Consider the following 18,122-nt stretch of genomic DNA (forward strand, 5'->3'; position numbering starts at 1 on the left):
GAAACCGTCTTCCAGTGACATCATCGATGGGGAATAGAAGATAGTATAGGAACTGCAGGCTTTCTAGTCCTGAAAAGTTGCAATGCGGAAATGGAAGCCATCGTTCTCACGATAATGAAAATCTAAACATTTTTGTAAAAGAAATATTGTTTTAAAAAAAAACATCTGCCTAATGATGATGTCACTGGAAGACGGTTTCTGAACTGCCCACGGCCCTCCTATGAGACACAGACTGAGTAGAAAGAAATCGTGCCATTTTATCATGATTATTAGTGAGGACCTATTCTATGAAGATGGGTTGAAAAGTGGTGAAGTGGTCCTTTAAGCATTGCTAGCTTTAGCTTCACTATTGGCCTTCCTGTGTGAGCCATGCCGTCTCCGGCGTGATTGCGCGTCGAAGAACGCAGCGAGCTGTCGTCATTCTGTTCGGGGGAAACCCGATTATGAAACATTTTAGTCTTGTGTTACTCCACCATCTTGAGACCGTTTTCCAGGTGTCCGTCCGTCGCTCGTTTCTCTCCGTCGCATTCATTTCCCCCCCCGTTCATTTTCCCTCATAGACTTTTCAGAAAGTATTTATTTAAAGACGTTTATACGCCGCGGACGAAGCCAACTGTCGTCGTCTCCAAATCATGACGACAAACACAATTTTTCGGGGCAAAACAAAGAATTTAGAATTGTTGTTTTTTTCTTCTTTGTAATTATTTGTTTGGTCCAAAGTATTGTGTTTTTGTTGTCATGATTTGTCACGACTCGAGTTGGCTTCGTGCGACGCTTAAAAGGTCTTTTAAATGAATACGTTTTGAAAGGGGAAAAATGCATTGGGATTAATTTCCTGGGCCTGGCGTCGTCATGACGGTGACGCTCTATACTCCACTTTAGCCCCAAGGTGACTATACTCTGGTGTTGTAGAACAAGACCCCGAGGTGTACTTGGCTCTCTGGTATATAAGCGCATAGATAGAACCACCCTCGTCCTACGCACAACGCCTCGTGCTCTTTGTCTGAAGCTATAAACTTGGCTCTAGGAAACAACCCTCCCGGCTTTTGACATCAAATCCAAGAATCAAACCCCCCTAACGTGGCACCCCACTGGGCTAGAATTATCAGCCATAACCCCCGCTAGCAGGCTTACTTCTCTAAACGCGCAAGGGGCCTCTCAGAGGACGACACGGAGAGGGAGGGACCCAGGGAGGGGGAGAGAGGGGGGGAGGGAGGGAGGGGGAGGGGGAGGGGGAGGGGGAGGGAAGGAAGGGATGAAAGGGAACGAGGGGAGGCGAGGGAGGAGAATAGGGGAGGAGCTAGGCAGAAGGAGAGAGGAGATGGAGAAATAAAAGATGGCGGAAAGGGGAAATGATGAGGCAGAGATATAAGGTGGATGTGGGGATCCACATAAACACATGTGAGCACTGTTTGTTTTGGTGTGTGTGTGTGTGTGTGTGTGTTAGGGCATTAAGGAACTAGTTGACTAGTTTACTATTCGACTAGTAAATCCACTAGTCGACCTTGTTGACTTGTTGACTACTAGTTGACTAGTTGAAAAATTAAAAAAAAATCTCCTCCCGATTTTCTAGGCCTCAAGATCAGGTAGATTATAGTTAGTCACCAATGTACACCGTTTTTAAATGTACAAATATTTATATAAAAAAAAGGAAAAACAAATATGTTTTAATTTTTCTACATAATAGGTATTTTAACAACTAGTCGACTAGTAAACTAGGCAACTAGTCAACTAGTAGAAATGACTAGAAGTGAATGCCCTAGTGTGTGTGTGTGTGTGTGTGTGTGGGGGGCTGGATACATTGCATGTGTGTGAGTGCGTATGACAGTATAGGAGGCTAGTAGGAGCCCTCGTACAGGATTGCATGCGTTCTTGCGTAGGCGCCCGAGCGAGCGTGTGTGGCGTGACGTGGCGTGCGTGTCAGTGTGAGTGTGCGTGCGTGTCAGTGTGAGTGTGCGTGCGTGTCAGTGTGAGTGTGCGTGCGTGTCAGTGTGAGTGTGTGCGTGTCAGTGTGAGCGTGCGTGCGTGTCAGTGTGAGTGTGCGTGCGTGTCTGTGTGAGTGTGCGTGCGCTGCACAGACATGAAACAGAAGCCAGAGCCTCTGTAGAGACACGCAGCAGCCACAGTGCCTGCAGTGCGCTCCCAGCTCATAGGTAATGTTAGACCATTCTGTACGGGAACCCCCTTTTGGTGTTAGCATTATGCTATGCTTTATCTATTGAAAAATAGCAGATCTACAAGCTCGTAGGTGGCGCGCTACGAGCTTGTATAGGTCTGCTATTTTTTGAAAAACCGAAGAACGACTGACCCAGAAACATGGCTTTTTCAGAAAACTGTCAGGATGTATATACGGTAGAAGACATTTTTAGAATCTGATCTCGGGTCAGAACGGGTTAGACTCCCTTGAACCAGACAGAAGGTGACACCAGTCAATCCCCGCGCTGACAGCGCCGCTCAGATAATAGCAGGCTTTGATTCCTTGCAATAACTCCTGCCAATCAAAATGAAAGGCGTTGTGATTGCAGCCGAACCGCGGGTGAGGCTGAAGCGCGTGTGTGTGTGTGCGTGCGTGCATGCGTGTGTGTGTGTGTGTGTGTGTGTGTGTGTGAGCGTGTGTGCCTGACAGTCTCGGTGTCAACGGCAGCGGTATACTGACTGCGTTGCTAGTATACGGCGTAGGAGATAATTGAACGGGACAAACAGCCCAGGGTGGTGCGAACTTTCCTCCGAAAGATGCGCTATTATTATTATTATTGTTATTATTATTACCGCTCTGCCTCGCCCTGTCACACCGTCATCACGTATATAGATAGACGAGCAGAGCGGGTTGGGAAGCGCTGAAGAAGGACGGCCGGCCGGCCATAGCGTATATATAGAGCGGACGGACGTTCGGGAAGGAGAGAGGAGCGTGGAAAAGGTTTTATGGATCGCCGTTTGCTGCAGGGAGCGGACGGCGGGCTGCGTGGGAGGAGGAGAGGGAGGGGAATTGGGGGGCTTTTTAAAATTTTATTCCAGTGTTAGCTATGAGGACACAGCGGGGTGTCTGGGAGCGCGCGTGTGTGTGTGCGTGTGTGTGTGTGTGTGTGTGCGTGTGTGTGTGTGTGCATGTGTGTGTGTGTGTGTGTGTGCATGTGTGTGTGTGTGTGTGTGTGTGTGTGTGTGTGTGCATGTGTGTGTGTGTGTGTGTGTCGAGTGTTGCGTGTGCTCATTATCACGCGCACCTGCCCCGCTATCATGTGTGCTCCTCGCATGCGCAATGTGTGTGCTCGAATGTGGGTTAGAAACAGGGAGGGGGGGGGGGGGGGGGTTGGACTGTGTCGGGGTTGGGTGGGGGGTTGAGAGAAGGGGATGGGGGGGGGGGGTCCTTCAGGTGGAATAAAAGCATTACTGCGGTGGTGGAAAGGTCAGCTGTAAACTTGTGTCGGACTAGTGGTGATCACCCCGCGCCGCGAGATCTCTGAGGTATTGAGCAAGGCACGCTCTAATGGCTTTGATATATGGACTACAGGACTCCCCGAAGAGGTCAATACCACAGCACTTTGTCTCTATGAGCAATGACCCTCTCAAGCTCCATTTAGAAGCCCCTCATATCTGCAGGAAATAAAGCAGAGAGAGAAAGGCCTCGGGGCAAAACGCACACAGCACACACTATGAAGGGGGGGGGGGGGGGGGGGCTACTGATATGAACGAAGTATTTTCTAATCACACCCTCTTGTGGGGCTAATCGTCGTTCCCCAATCAATCATTAGTTATGGTGGATGTGAGCAATCTGTGCGAAAGGCGCGTTATCAGAGAGTACATTTTTTGACGTGGTTGAGAGAGAGAGAGGAGAGAGAGTGCGTCGGACTGAATGAAAGATGTGATTTATCGGCGCTCCCCGTTTGAGGAGGGACGTCGGAGCCGCGCAAAGCCTCGTGTCTAATAGCGTTTCATCGCCTCTTTAATGGATTCACACGGTGCACTTGGGAGTGACAGACGCGGAGCTTTGTCACAACAAAACGTGCCGTTTTATCTGAAATTATCTCTTAAGACACGAGAGAGAGCGCTTTAATACACACATGACAAAACGGGGGAAAAAATGGCAATAAGCTGACGGAACACAGAGCGCTTGGTTTTTGGCCCGTTTCGGCATGTTTCAAACATGTCCGAACATGACAATTGTATTTTGTACATTGCATTGTAGTATTATTATTCCCTGTTGCTCATCCCCGAGCAACACCCTTGAACCCACTATGGCGTGACGATAATTTTTTAGGACAGTTCAGGTAAAACCGGGCAGCAAAAGGCAAAACACCACCACCGCGAATCCGACCGTATTATATTATTCTCTGCCGACTCCGTTTGATTCGAAACTATAACCTTTTTGCTGTGAAATGTGAAAGGAGCCAAACACCATTTATAAAAATGTGCACACTGTAAATTGGAACCGAACAGATGTTGCCAAATTGTTCCACTGTGTTGTTCAATAACCCATTCTGAACGGGAACCCATTTCTGACGTTAGCTCACAGCGCGCCGCCGAGTGGCGCGCTACGAGCTTGTATAGGTCTGCCATTTTTGAAAAATCGAAGAACGACTGACATTTTTTAGAATCTGATCTCAGGTCAGAATGGGGTTAATCAGACCAGTAGTGTGTGTCCAGTGGAAACCTCGTATGAATCGGATCTCAGGTCAGAATGGGATAACAGAACTCTACCCCCCGTCTCCCTCTCTCTCCCCTCCCCTCCCCTCTCCTCCCGCTCCTCATCCCCTGCTTCTTTTGTGTTCTCTCCGCACCGGCTCATCCTTCTTCCTCCTCGCCTCCCCCTCCCCCTCCCCGCCCCTCCTCTGCAGACTCCTTGCCGTGTGCCGTGGTCTCGCTGAGGAGTGACTAAAGAGGACATGGAGGAGATGGACAGCAAGCCTTACCAGCCACTGTCCAAGGGGACGCGCCACGAGATGGAGATGTCCTACACCAGCTCGTCCGACGAGAGCGAGGACGGCGGCGGCCGCGGCGGGGGCGGCGCCAGCGACCACCACCGCTCCTACACCTCCCGCGAGACCCTCCCCGACTACACCCACGAGCTCCGCCTCACCCTGGGGTCCCACCACCGCGACCGGCAGGGGAACTATGGCCAGCAGCCGCAACAGCCAGGTACTGTACGCTCTCTCTCTCTCTCTCTCTCTCTCGGTATAGCCAGGCGTGCTTACTGTACTTACAACACTCATCAGACAGGTGTAGAACCCCATCAGACGGGTCAGTGCGCCGGATATACAGTAGTATATGGGCCTCTGGGCTAGACAAAATGGCCGCAATTTGGCCACCCGGCTCGCGTGGCCGAATTCTTTTTGGGATATTTTGGTTTCATCTACAGTGGGGATGTCACTTTTTTCGCTTCCGATACCTCCATTTTCTGTGTTAGCCGATACCGAATACTGAACACCGATACCAGTGTCGTGATCTCATGTCGTGTTTTTATAGCTATCTAGCGATATATCTCGTGTTGTGTTCATAGCAGACTCCTCACTCATAATGTGCACTTGGCAGTTTGGGGCAAATCCAAAGCAAACTCCACACAACTCCCAACATTATATTTACCTGCCATATAGTGTCAACCCCTTCCTTATACCTCCCCTGTGTGGGATCTGTGGTTAGACTGGGCATATTCACCGATACCGATATGACCCGATATGACCAAATAAAGGGCCGATCCGATACTTTTCCCGATACTGATACAGTATCGGGGACATCTCTAATCGACAGACAGACAGACAGACAGACAGACAGACAGACAGACAGAGGCTGTATAGTCTCTGTCCATGGTGCTGAAAGCAATACCTCCTTTCACAATGTTGCTCTGTTAATAAACTCACAGTAACGGAGCTGAGCAATAAACATGGACATGGATCCTAGGCTTTATTAGGCCGGATCGGGTCTCTTTCCACAGCATATACCCCACAACACACAGCAGCCATACTGTCTGACAGCAGAGCTGTCTTAGCCCACGATACAACTACATATACAATGACTTAACCCATTCTGACCTGAGATCAGATTCATACGAGGTTTCCACTGGACACCACACTGGTCTGATTAACCCATTCTGACCTGAGATCAGATTCTAAAAATGTCAGTCGCTCTTCGATTTTTCAAAAATAGCAGACCTACAAGCTTGTAGATCTGCTATTTTTCAATAGCTAAAGCATAACATGATGCTGACACCAAAATGGGTTCCCGTTCAGAATGACTTAACACACATCTCACTTGAATTGGATTGCACTACTTTTACTGTACACAACACTTCAATTTCATCATTACATTTGGATTAAAAACTCATCGGACAGCTACAGCAGTACACGGTCCATGTGTCGGAAGTGTCCCCGGGCAACACCCTTTGACGCCTACATGTATAACCCATTTTGGGGTCGGGAACATGACGTTGGCATCATGTTATGCTTTGGTTATTGAAAAATAGCAGATCTACGAGCTCGTAGCGCGCCACCGCGCTACTATTTTTGTAAAGTCTAAGAACCACTGACCAGAGGTGGGGACTTGGACTCGAGACTCGAGACTCGACTTGGACTCGAGTCCCGATTTTGATGACTTTAGACTTGCTTGATCAAATCAAAAATAGACTTGGACTTGCTTGGGACTTGAATGCCAAAGACTTGAGACTTGACTTGACTTGAACGCCAAGGACTTGAGACTTGACTTGACTTGAGCCCTCTTGACTTGAACATTTTCAAGTCACTTAATACCTTACAGCATCTGATTATCTTTTGTATGACATGTAAAATGGTTTGTTATAAAGTGATGCCGCGGATCGGATATCTGGTCGATATCAGCCAAAAAACGTGATCTGGATCGGATCGGACTACAGCGAAAAGCACTGCAAGCACTCCACTCCAGTCCATTCCAGCACTCCACTCCAGGACATTATTCCTCCAGCAGTGTTGCGCTACAGAGGCATTGGCAGCCGCAGACAGTCACACTTCACAGTGGCAATGCTGCACAGTGCAGGCTGCTAGGCTAGCCACTAGCCATTACTGCGCGCTGCTACTCAGTGTAGAGAAAGCAGCACTGCCGCTCCCTTATGGGAGTATTATATATTATAAAACAAAAAAGACCCAACAGCCGAGTGCAAAAATGGATTCGCCACCGTGGCAACTACAGCAGCAAAGTTTCAGCCTTAGCTCCATGCAAGCTAATCTTTAGCATTGATTAGCGTCAACATCTTAGACGAGAGAGACGGAACAGCGCAACATGCTGACAGCTGAGCTGAGCATGACGACATGCTCATGTTCTTAAAATGATATCTCCCCACAGTCCCCAACAGTTTTGCTTGACAAATATGACCGCTGTTTGTCAATACTTATGTGACAGACCATGCTATGATGCTAATAACTGCTTAAGTGCTAACCAATGCTTAAATAAACGGGCGTCACTAGTTACATTGTCACGGACAGACAGTGTGCTGTGTAGCTGTAGGACAGTGCACGGTTTGGGGATCAGGGGTCCCCACTCCCAGCCAAATGATAGGTTCCATTTGTACACTCTAAATTGACATTGATTTTACAATATAAACAAATACAAAATAATAATTTGGGGTCCCAGGGATACAAATTGCTGGGTCCTTAAAATTTAAATGATGATCATTGATAGATCCATAAAAAACACAGCTGCTGTATTGTGGCAAATGAGTTTCAAAACCTATATTCAGAATGAATGTGTATAGCCTACCTATGCGATTGATAAATGTATTAACACAAAAACCTGATCAATGTGCATAATAATAATAAATCGTATGGATAAAAAAGGCATAAAATACAATGAAATAAATTTGTCACTAGAACTAGACAGAAGTATAGGCTCAAGTTGGTAAAAATAAATGGGTCAGTTATTCTCAACCTACTCATGTGGAACTTGTTTGTTGACTATTATTGTTTGTTGACTATTATTCTGAGATAAAAAAGTGTGCTATCTGACAGATTTGGGAAAGCATAGAGCGACTTAATATGTGCTGGATCGGATCGATATCGGAGGATCGGTATCGGATCGGTATCGGTAATCGGATCGGTTTTGATGATTTTAGATCGGTATCGGGAGTGGAAAAAGTGGATCGAGGCATTATGTAACATTCCTCTTCTACCCTGTATTTGAACACGGTTTCAGTGCAAGTAATTACATTTTACCATTGTAATAATAATAGCCTGCTTGCTCAGGGGAAACATTGAATTTGTGTCAGATCCTGTGTCTCGGTGAGACATGACCTTTGACATGATCTAAATGGCTCAATAGAAGAGCAGAGAGACAAACTACAACCACCCCATTGTACAGAGTGGTGCTTTAAACCCTGTCCTCACGGAGGAAATTGAAAAGTACAGTATCGTTGTGGAATTGTGGAAAATGCTCATGATTTATGTAAATCTTTACATATCATTAATTAGTATTATGTCTTGGTGGGACTTGTTTGGGACTCGAAACAAAAGGTAAGGACTTGGTTGGGACTTGAAACAAAATGCTTAGGACTTGTTTGGGACTCGAAACAAAAGGTAAGGACTTGGTTGGGACTTGAAACAAAATGCTTAGGACTTGGTTGGGACTCGAAACAAAAAGTTCAGGACTTGGACTTGCTTGGGACTTGAATGCCAAAGACTTGAGACTTGACTTGACTTGAGAGCAAAGACTTGAGACTCGACTTGGACTTGCAACATAGGGACTTTGTCCCACCTCTGCCACTGACATAGAAACACATGGCTTTTTCAGAAAACTGTCAGGATGTAGAAGAACATTTTTAGAATCTGATCTCAGGTCAAAATGGTATAATTCTTCTCAGCAGGAGCGCTATATACTGTGTACGACACCAAGCATGTCCTGGTGAATCTGCTGCTCTCTCAAAATGTTGTGTGAACACTATGGTGTAGGCATGTAACGATATATCGTATATATCGATATATATCGATATTATTTCCCGACGATATGTATCGGGGGGGGGGGGGGTTAGTGTGTGATATGAAATGTGAGCTGTAATCATATTCCATCATATTCACGTGCTTTTGGAGAGAGATGAGACCGACTCCATGCAGTCACTTTCAGTAGTAGAGGCCTGCAGAGGGGAGCTGCATGTGTCTGACTATGCCCAGGTGATGGTCGTTATTGATGCTCATTAATACATCAAGGAAGGCAATTATGTTTCTGCACTGTCAACTAGGTCTCCATCTATCCTAAGATGCCATGAAAGAAAAGAAGAGCTAGGTTTAAACATGGCAAACAAGCATGTTTACAGTTTTTTTTTTTTAACGGAAATTATGTAATTTTTCATGAAAAGTAATGCTACTTTTGCAATGTAGTTAAATAGAAATTGTGAAAAAAGCTTAAGGGGACGATAAATCATGAAAAAAATAGGATTTATCTGGAAAATAATTGCGTTGAAAATATCGTGAAAAATCGTATCGTGAACCTCATCGTGATACGTATGGTATCGTGAGTTGAGTGTATCGTTACATGCCTACTATACTATGGTGTGACGATTATTTTTTTTAGCACAATTCGGTTAAAACCGGCAGCAAAAGGCTAAACGCCGCCACGGATCCGACCATGTGGTGAGGATGGAGTGATAATGAGGCACAGCTGAGCGTGTAGGTATGTGTGCAGGTATAGTCATCTAAGTGCTGCTAGTCGTTTATACTAAATAGTGTTATTTATATATTTACAATTTGATTGCTATATTTGTCCCACAGCATTTAATACGTAGAAGTTGCAGCTCACCGTGAACTTCCTTAAGTGTCGAGGTATCTTATTTCCCCGAGTCCCTTTGAGGCAGAGATGCCGATGTCAGCGTTGTAATGCCAGCCATGGCTGCCTTTATATGATCGGGGGGGGGGGAAATACCTTCTGCAACATAGTCAAGGTGTCTTATTTCCCCAAGTTACTTTTAAGGCAGAACTGCTGTTTTATTTTTTAGCATTGAATGTTAGTGGTGGCTGCATGCCTCGTGGTTAAATCTATGGAGAAAAAAAAAAACTACCTTCCCCAACGTAAACGCACAAGCATGGTACCGTATCTACAGTAATGGCCGTCAGAAGGTTCGCCGGAGGATATAATAAATTCAACAACGTTCATGGTTTCCCCCGTTTAGATTTTACGTGAGAAAGTCCATGATTAGCATTTTGTCAAATCGGATGTCTTTGCATGCAATATGTTGTAGAATAAGCACAAAGTATGATCACAAATGCTCTACTTTCTTGCAGAATTTCAAATAAGATTTTGTTATTTGAAAAGTATATTAACTCTCAATAAAGTCTCAATATGCAATACCTTTGTCAATACGTCCATGAATACACAAATACAAAAAAAGAACTTTACAGGAACAGAAAGCCTGCGGTTTCTATTAGCTTGGATTCCCATCGATGATGTCACTGGAAGCAGAGAGACACAGACACAGACGAGTAGATGTCATATTTTGCAATTTTATCGTGAACATTAGTGAGGACCAATTATATGAAAACAGGTTGAAAAGTCATGAAGTGGGCCTTTATGCATTACCGAATGCCTTTTCTTTGTTTGGCCTTACGGTCTATTTTCTGAATGTTCCCTTTAGTGTACACATTAAACGTATATATAGAATACGCACACGCACGCACGCGCGCACACACACACACACACACACACACACACACACACACACACACACACACACCCCCACCAGCTCTAAAAGGACCTGTGTGAATTACCTATTACCGTGTACAATGAGGCAGAGGGACAGTCAGAGGAAGCCAATTACCTCTCCACTGTGGAGGTGATATTTCTCTCCCACAGCTAAACTGGGTCAGCCCCAAACCGGCTTCACCTGCTGCGAAACACTTTCCCTCACACACACACACACACCCACACCGATGCACGCGCGCACGACTCACACACGCACTTTACATTACAAAGAAAGAAAGAAAGAAAGAAAGAAAGAAAAAAAATAGAAAGGCCCCTCATCCCTGGCGGTGACGACGGCAGCAGAAATAGAGCAGCGCTCTGCGCTCTGATGGATGGCCTCGGCGGAGGTCATGTGCGGTGTTAAGAGAGAAGCCGGACCCCATCAGCTGCCCCCCGGCCGCTGTGCCGGGTTCATCGTGATCAATAAACACACTCTCGCCCCCCCCACACCCCTCCCCCCCACCCCGCGCCTTACTGCCGCGCGCAACCTCCCGGCAGACCGCCCCGCGCGACCCGCCCACCATGCTAACAAGCAGCATTAGCCATTCATAACGCCAGATGACAAGCAGACTGCTCACATAACAGCCCTGTTGTGGGACTGACATGGCGATGATTGTTGTTTGTTTTCTTTGTGTGTGTGCGTATGCGTGCGTGTGTGTGTGTGTGCGTGTGTGTGCGTGCAGGCCAAATGTATATTGCCCCCAAATGTAACTATAGCCACATTTTCGGAATGGTTGTTTTTTTATGGTTTGAAAAGAAAAACATTAGGCTTACACTTTAATGAAAACATTCAAGGTTGGGGATTACGATTAGGCATTTAAACGTTAGGTGTATATAGGGATTAGGATCAGAGTTATGCCCATGAGTTATACTTAGACGAGTGCTGGTGCGTCCCAAAAACAATGCTGCTGCAATACAAGCTCACCATGCCATTTCTTTGTACGTGACGCCGGCTTATAAGCATAACTCGTGCTTTAGGGATAGGGTTAACAAAGGCTTTAGGGTATACAGTAGGTTAACCCATTATGTCATAATTTAGCTATTGGAAAATAGCAGATCTACAAGCTCATAGCGCGCCACTTAGCTTGTAGGTCTGCTATTTTTTTTAAATAGGATTTAGAAGATTTTGTTTTTTAATTTCGAGGTCAGGCCTAAATGGGGTAAGGTTAATAACAAAAGAAGGTAAAGATAGCATTTATAAAATTGGCGTCTTCACAAGTATAGTAATTTGTGTGTGTGTGTGTGTGTGTGGAGGGGGGGAGGGGTGTGTATCGAACCACAGAAAGAACAATCGGCGGTCGTTAGTCATCATCAGGCGGTCACGTGTTCCCCCGGAGATGTTCCTGCGCCGTGTGTCGCGGAGCATGTCGCTGTTTCAAACAGTTACTCAGCCTTTATACGCTTTCATAACAAATAGCCCCCCCCCCCCCCCCCCCCCCTGTCATTAGTGTCATCTGGTATAAGGTGCGCACCCCCCCCTCCCCAAAGCAGCCGCTGAAATGTCAATGGCACAGCCTGCTCTGCAAAAAGCACATCTGTTGGTTTTAGGCTGTACGGAGCTATATATAGCACACATACCCTACCTAAAGTAACCAACTGTTAATGGGGGGGGGGGACATCGCCCCCGAGTGACTTTTTAACCCATTTAGGTCCTGACGTCGAAATAAAAATAAAAAAAGGTCTTCTGAAAGAATATACATTCAAAGATTTGTGCCGTATTTGTGTCGTCCCCTTACCCCCTGTGTCGGATCTGTGGTTAGACTGTGCATTTTCCCCCCCGATACCGACATGACAAATGAGGGACATCTCTAAAACATAATGCTTTTATAGTTAAAACGCCAATTAAAGGGGGTTCCCGCCCAGAATGGGTTAATGGATTACGTTGCCTCCAACGAGATCATCTCTCATATCGCCCGGCGCCTCATAATTCCACAACCTCTGCTCTTCATAGCATGTTCTTTTTCCTCCCCCCCCGTCTCAATTCATCTTTTTTCTTTTGACCGTCCCAATCGGCTCCTCCTTCCTTATCCGCCCTCTCTCTCTCTCTCTCTCTCTCTCTCTCTCTCTCTCTCTCTCTCTCTCTCTCTCTCCCTCTCATTTTCCTTGGAAGTTACCCATCCAACCTCCCCACTCCATCATCTTCTGCCCTACTCTCCTTTGTTCTCGTTGCCTCCAGCGTCGTCGTGCTCAGCGGGTGATGTTAAAGGGAAGTTACCTCCGCGATGTGATTTATTGCATGTTACCTTGCACTTGTCAATCAAGGCTTATACAGCAGTGTGCCGTATTAAACATAATTACACGATACATTACAGTCATATCTGGAACAGTGACCTTCAAATAGGCCCGGCACGCTGCCCACATCCGGACCGAGCCACAACTATCTCGGGACAAAATTCTGCAAATTACACTTTTGGCTTTCAACTTTATTTTATGTAGGGACAGTGAGAGATGGAAGGAAGACATGCAGTAAAGGCCGTCGGCGTTCGGGAGTCGAACCCGCGGCAACACTGCCAGACTGGATTTTCCAGCCAAGGTGCCTGGACCGCTGAGCCACGGCCCAGGCCTTGGTTGGTAATTATTGGGATCATTCAGTGATCAAAATGGCATGTTCCAAAGTTCATCAGTAACAAACACGACAAATCGGCAATTCAAACGGGACCGGACTGAAACATTTTGCATTCCCTCTTCCCCTTCAACGAGCACCAGGCCGATCAGCCTGACATGCCAAGAAAGAAACGGTATAGCTCTAGTGAGAGAGAGACGCTGATCACGTTTGAACTTTTGAAGGCGAACGAAAATAGGAAATGACAGGTAAAATTAAGCAAATCCCACTCCTCCAGCTATAGCAGACGTGAAATACCGCCCGGTGATTTGATTAAACGGCTTTGTGATGGAGTACAAAATGCACAAAATGAGTTGACTAACACCACTGATGATGCTCAGTTCAAGATCCAAGGTGGTCTTTATATTTTGTGTAGAGGTGTACATAAGGATGAAACGTATTTTTATATGGCTTCTCATTGCAGCAGCATATGATTATAAACAAAATAAATAGAAAATAGAAAAAGTCAGTAGGCTAATAATGGAATCAAATAAAAATGAATTTATATACAGTAACTGTGTACAACACACTGTAACAACAACAACATGCACATATTGTTGCTGTCCGGAGGATTGCTTTTCTTTTGCATAAATCAGTGCTATTGAACACCCTTTACGTCTGTGTGTTCGTTAAAATACTATTGGACTGGAAAAAAAAAACCTCCGTTGGACCCTCAAACTGGCTAACTCCACCACCTCTCCCCCTCTCATGTCATGCAAGTAATTGACAATATATACATTCTCAATACTAACTTTGATGAGGCAGTATTGCTTTGTTTTAAGAATATACGGTTTTCTTAATTTCCTAAAAAAAAAACATTTTTTTCATTCCCTGAACAATGAAAATGTTGGAGTTATGTGATTTCTAGAAATACTAGCCCTTACCCGTAATACTTGCACCCTGGGTGCATTTTCACATTTTTATTTCACTAATAAATTCATTATTAATTTATAATTTGTTAAATTGGAAAAAGGGCTTCATTAAGACCTCCATATTATTATGGTCAATGCCTGTGTGAAAAGTGGGAGTGACAGACAGACGACAGACAGACATTCAGACATTGTCAGAATTATAGTATGATGATGATGATGATAATTAGTTATAGTATACATTCATACCTTCTCATTGAACATTTTCTTTGTGGATCTTTCAGATTTGTATTTGAGTGCCCCTTATCTAGGTAATGGGTAACTGCGTTTTTAAGAATGGAACACACACGTTTCAATTTCTTTCATCATGTACAGTATGTATTTCAGAATGTATTTGTCTGATTTACTGCGTGAAAAGAGGAGTTAAAAGGCAATTATGGGCACTGCATTTTGCCCGTAAACCTCAAGTTTTGCAGCATATACAGTTAATATACGGTAATATACAGGTGTGATGGTACAATTCGGGAGTTTTACCGGAGTTTGTTGGAGAGTTTAACGGGAGTTTCCTGTAATATACACAGCCGTATATTCCATGCTTTTTGCGCGGAATTTGTCACGAGAGGGCAAACGGATTTTGTAACGACACTTTCTAACGAACCACAAATCACCCCGACGAGACTTTTACAGCTAGCTGAAAAAGAGAAGAGTCGAGTTGAACATCTCAACTATAGAAACACGTCGGTCTGTTTTCTCGAAAGCCGGTGTGTATGTCACGTTCTCACCGAACACAAAGAAATCATTTCAGATCGAGGCGAGACGGTGGAATCGTCCGGTCGGCGAGGCTCTGTTTGTTTGTTTTTTCCAATACGTCATCGACAAGTTCCCGTTGTCCTGGAGAACAGTGACACAGAGATGTGAGGGATTTACAGAGGATTTACAGAGGACTTTCAAAGGACGTCAAATCCTGTGTTGCGTTTGGCTGCATTTGGACGAGTGCTGGTGTTGCCCAAAGGGTGTATTTTCATGCCGATTTCATGCCATCTTTCTGGCCAACTTGATTTCTCTTTTTTTTATATTTGTTTCATATTGAACTATAGTGACGCAATTGCAGTGCAATTTAATCGGTGGTGTCATGTTGTCAAATAAACTTCTTGATAACATGAGAAACTTTTACGAGCAGTCACAAAGTGCTTTACAGAGGAAATCACAAAACATTGCCTACACCAATAAGTATGGCAGATATTACAATAATACCCAGATTAGCAAGGAGGAAAATAGGCCTGTAGGCTGATGCCATTGATATGTCACAACCTGACTCACTGTGCCAAAATCTACGCAAACCTTTCTGCCAAAGGAAAATAAAATGATTTAGAAGATTGTATTTATCCCCGAGGAGAAATGTTGTCATACTACAGTCGTAGCAGTAGTAGACTAACGGAATAATATAAATCCACAACCAGAATAAATAACTCCAAAACAATGTTCTCTGTGTAGTGGATACATCAATGCAAGTATACCGTGTAGGATATACTTTAGCTATAATCACAAATCAGATTCTGGGAGTCGGAAAAGTCCCGAGTGTCCCTGAACAAGACACTTAAGCCCTTTTTACTCTTCGTGCAATGAATAGTTATACGGTTTGATTCGAAAAGAAGGAACGTCTTTCTGAAGTTTTAACTTAAAACGCATAACCAAAATAGGGATGACACGTTCAACATAGCTGCTGTAACTGCTCCTCTGTGCACTTGAGGAGCACACTGCTGGATCAAACACAGAAAATAATGTTCCCAGCGGATTATTATTAAATTAGTTAAAATATCAGATATTATATTTGATCTTGGCATTCAGGCTCAGCTATATATTACTCCTTGATCAGCACTTTAGAAGACAACCACTTAACCCATTTTGGGCGTGAACCCCTTTTGGTGTTTTAAAGCATTATTGTTATACTTTAGCTATTGAAAGATAGCAGATCTACAAGCTCATAGTGCCGCGCTATGAGCTTGGACTTGTAGGTCTGCTTTTTTAGAAAAATCGTGAAAATGTGCCTCAAATCTTTGAATATATTATTACAGAGTGAACATTGTAACTCAAATCTTTGAATATATTATTACAGAGTGAACATTTTAACTCAAATCTTTGCTTCTGGAAGGTCCCTGCCTGGAACAACGTATTTTCAGATGGGGGGGGTTTGGCAGTCAATTACATATGATATCGGGGGTCCCCGAAATAGTTTGAGCACCACTGACACAGAAACAGTTTTTCAGAAAAACTGTCATGTTTTAGAAGACATTAAGTAGAATCGAACGTATAGGTCTAAGTGGGTTAAGAACAGTGAGATAAATATCAAAACAAACTCCACGGGGGAAAACTGAACGCTAGGGGAAGCGGCGCCCACTGGTGGTGGCGGCGGGAGCAAAACAAGCACCGTCACAGATAGCAAAGAGGAACGGCAGTGAATGAGGTGAGCTTAATAAATAGGCCGCCAAATCGTTCTGCTGCTTTACACGTCTGGTATTCATGCTATTTTTAGGAGATTACCCCAGAATACATGGAAATTAAATCATGAAAAAAAATAAGACTGAACTTGCAAAAACCCGTTTAAAAAAAACCAATAATTAAAACTTGAAATTGAAACTGAAGTTGAAAACAGAATGTTCAAAATAAATTTAAATTAATTAAAAGTTGATAAAAATGATAACCATGTAGTGATCTGTGAGTGATCTGTTGCTGTGAACGGGTGCTGCGTTGTCGAAAGGGAACAACAAACAGACCCGTTTCAGTCCAAACGAACGGCACAAAGGGACATCTAGATCTCTTCCCCAATGCCTCCAGGGACAACACTAGTCTCTGGAGAGAGACGAACAGACCCAGACAGACCGAGTAGGGGTGTCACACCGTTACATATACTACACAGTCAAATCCTCAATGTTTAAAAGACCTGAGATCAGATTCTAAAAATGTCTTCCACATCCTGACAGTTTTCATTTCACTTTTATTCGGCTCTAAAATAGGAGTATGAATCGGCCCCAAGTCTCATATCCTTCCCGGGATTCAAACCCGGTCTTATGGGCTTCAGGCAGTGCTGCTTGTCAAACCTAGGAGGTGTCCCACCTGACGTCCAGGGTCTATATAATGTCTCAGTGGAAGTGTAGGGACTAGGGAGAGCAACTCCAACCACTGCAGATGCACTAGTTAGTTCTAGTGTATCAACATACTCTACCATACAGCTTGGTTACACTTATGTATTCTTCTCAATGACTGCCATGGACTTGTTTAACTTATTTTTTATGATGTCCAGGACTGCCAACGACGTCTTTAACGCCTTTTTAACATGGGCAAAAACATTTAAAAAAATAAATAGATATATGGTGGCGGTGTGAGCCTTTTGGCGCCCCCCCTGGTGGCGATGAAACATAAATTCTGTGAGTACTTGACTGTGGCTTAGGAGGCAGAGCAGGTCTTCCCATGATCCGTGGGGCCGGCGGTTCGAATCCCGACTCCTCCTCCTGTCCACATGTGGAAGTGTCCTTGGGCAAGACACTGAACCCCACGTTGCCTCCAATGAGTCGGTCGGTGTCGGAGCTCGCCACCATTGGTGTGTGAATGTGGGAAGTGAGGACGCTGGCGTCGACTGTTCACCGCTTCACCTCCCAACGTATGAATGAATGAACCATTGGAAAGTGCTTTGAGCACTTGGAAAAGCTCTACAAAAAATGCAATCCATTATGTCAGAATTCATTGTATTAATATTTATATTGTATCTGAGCCACTCACACGGTAGAAAACACGTTAACATGTTTGGTCATGTTGTTACCGCAGAGGACACGGTGGTAATTAAAATGGCTTTCTATTCCGCTTGAGATGTATTTCCACATAATGATGTTTGCGACTTCTGAAAACAAATTGCAGATTAAATTCTGTTTGCAGCTTGGCTTTTTGAATTAAGTTAAATAACATTGGGA

At 44.6% G+C, this 18,122-nt stretch overlaps 1 protein-coding gene across 1 annotated transcript in view; it reads left to right on the forward strand.

The window, feature by feature from the left end:
- Positions 1-4,880: 4,880 nt before the first annotated feature.
- The window catches only part of tenm1 (teneurin transmembrane protein 1), a gene marked incomplete at both ends in the record, with an annotated part of 354,011 nt that continues 340,769 nt past the window's right edge, over positions 4,881-18,122 (forward strand). The window contains one exon of the mRNA XM_080773976.1: positions 4,881-5,133. Within this exon, the coding sequence (XP_080630102.1) occupies positions 4,881-5,133 (253 nt within the window). The remainder of the gene's footprint in view (positions 5,134-18,122) is intronic.

Source organism: Protomyctophum bolini (genome assembly GCF_963924005.1).
Source record: "Protomyctophum bolini genome assembly, chromosome: 10".
In the NCBI taxonomy this organism is placed as follows: Eukaryota; Metazoa; Chordata; class Actinopteri; order Myctophiformes; family Myctophidae; genus Protomyctophum; species Protomyctophum bolini.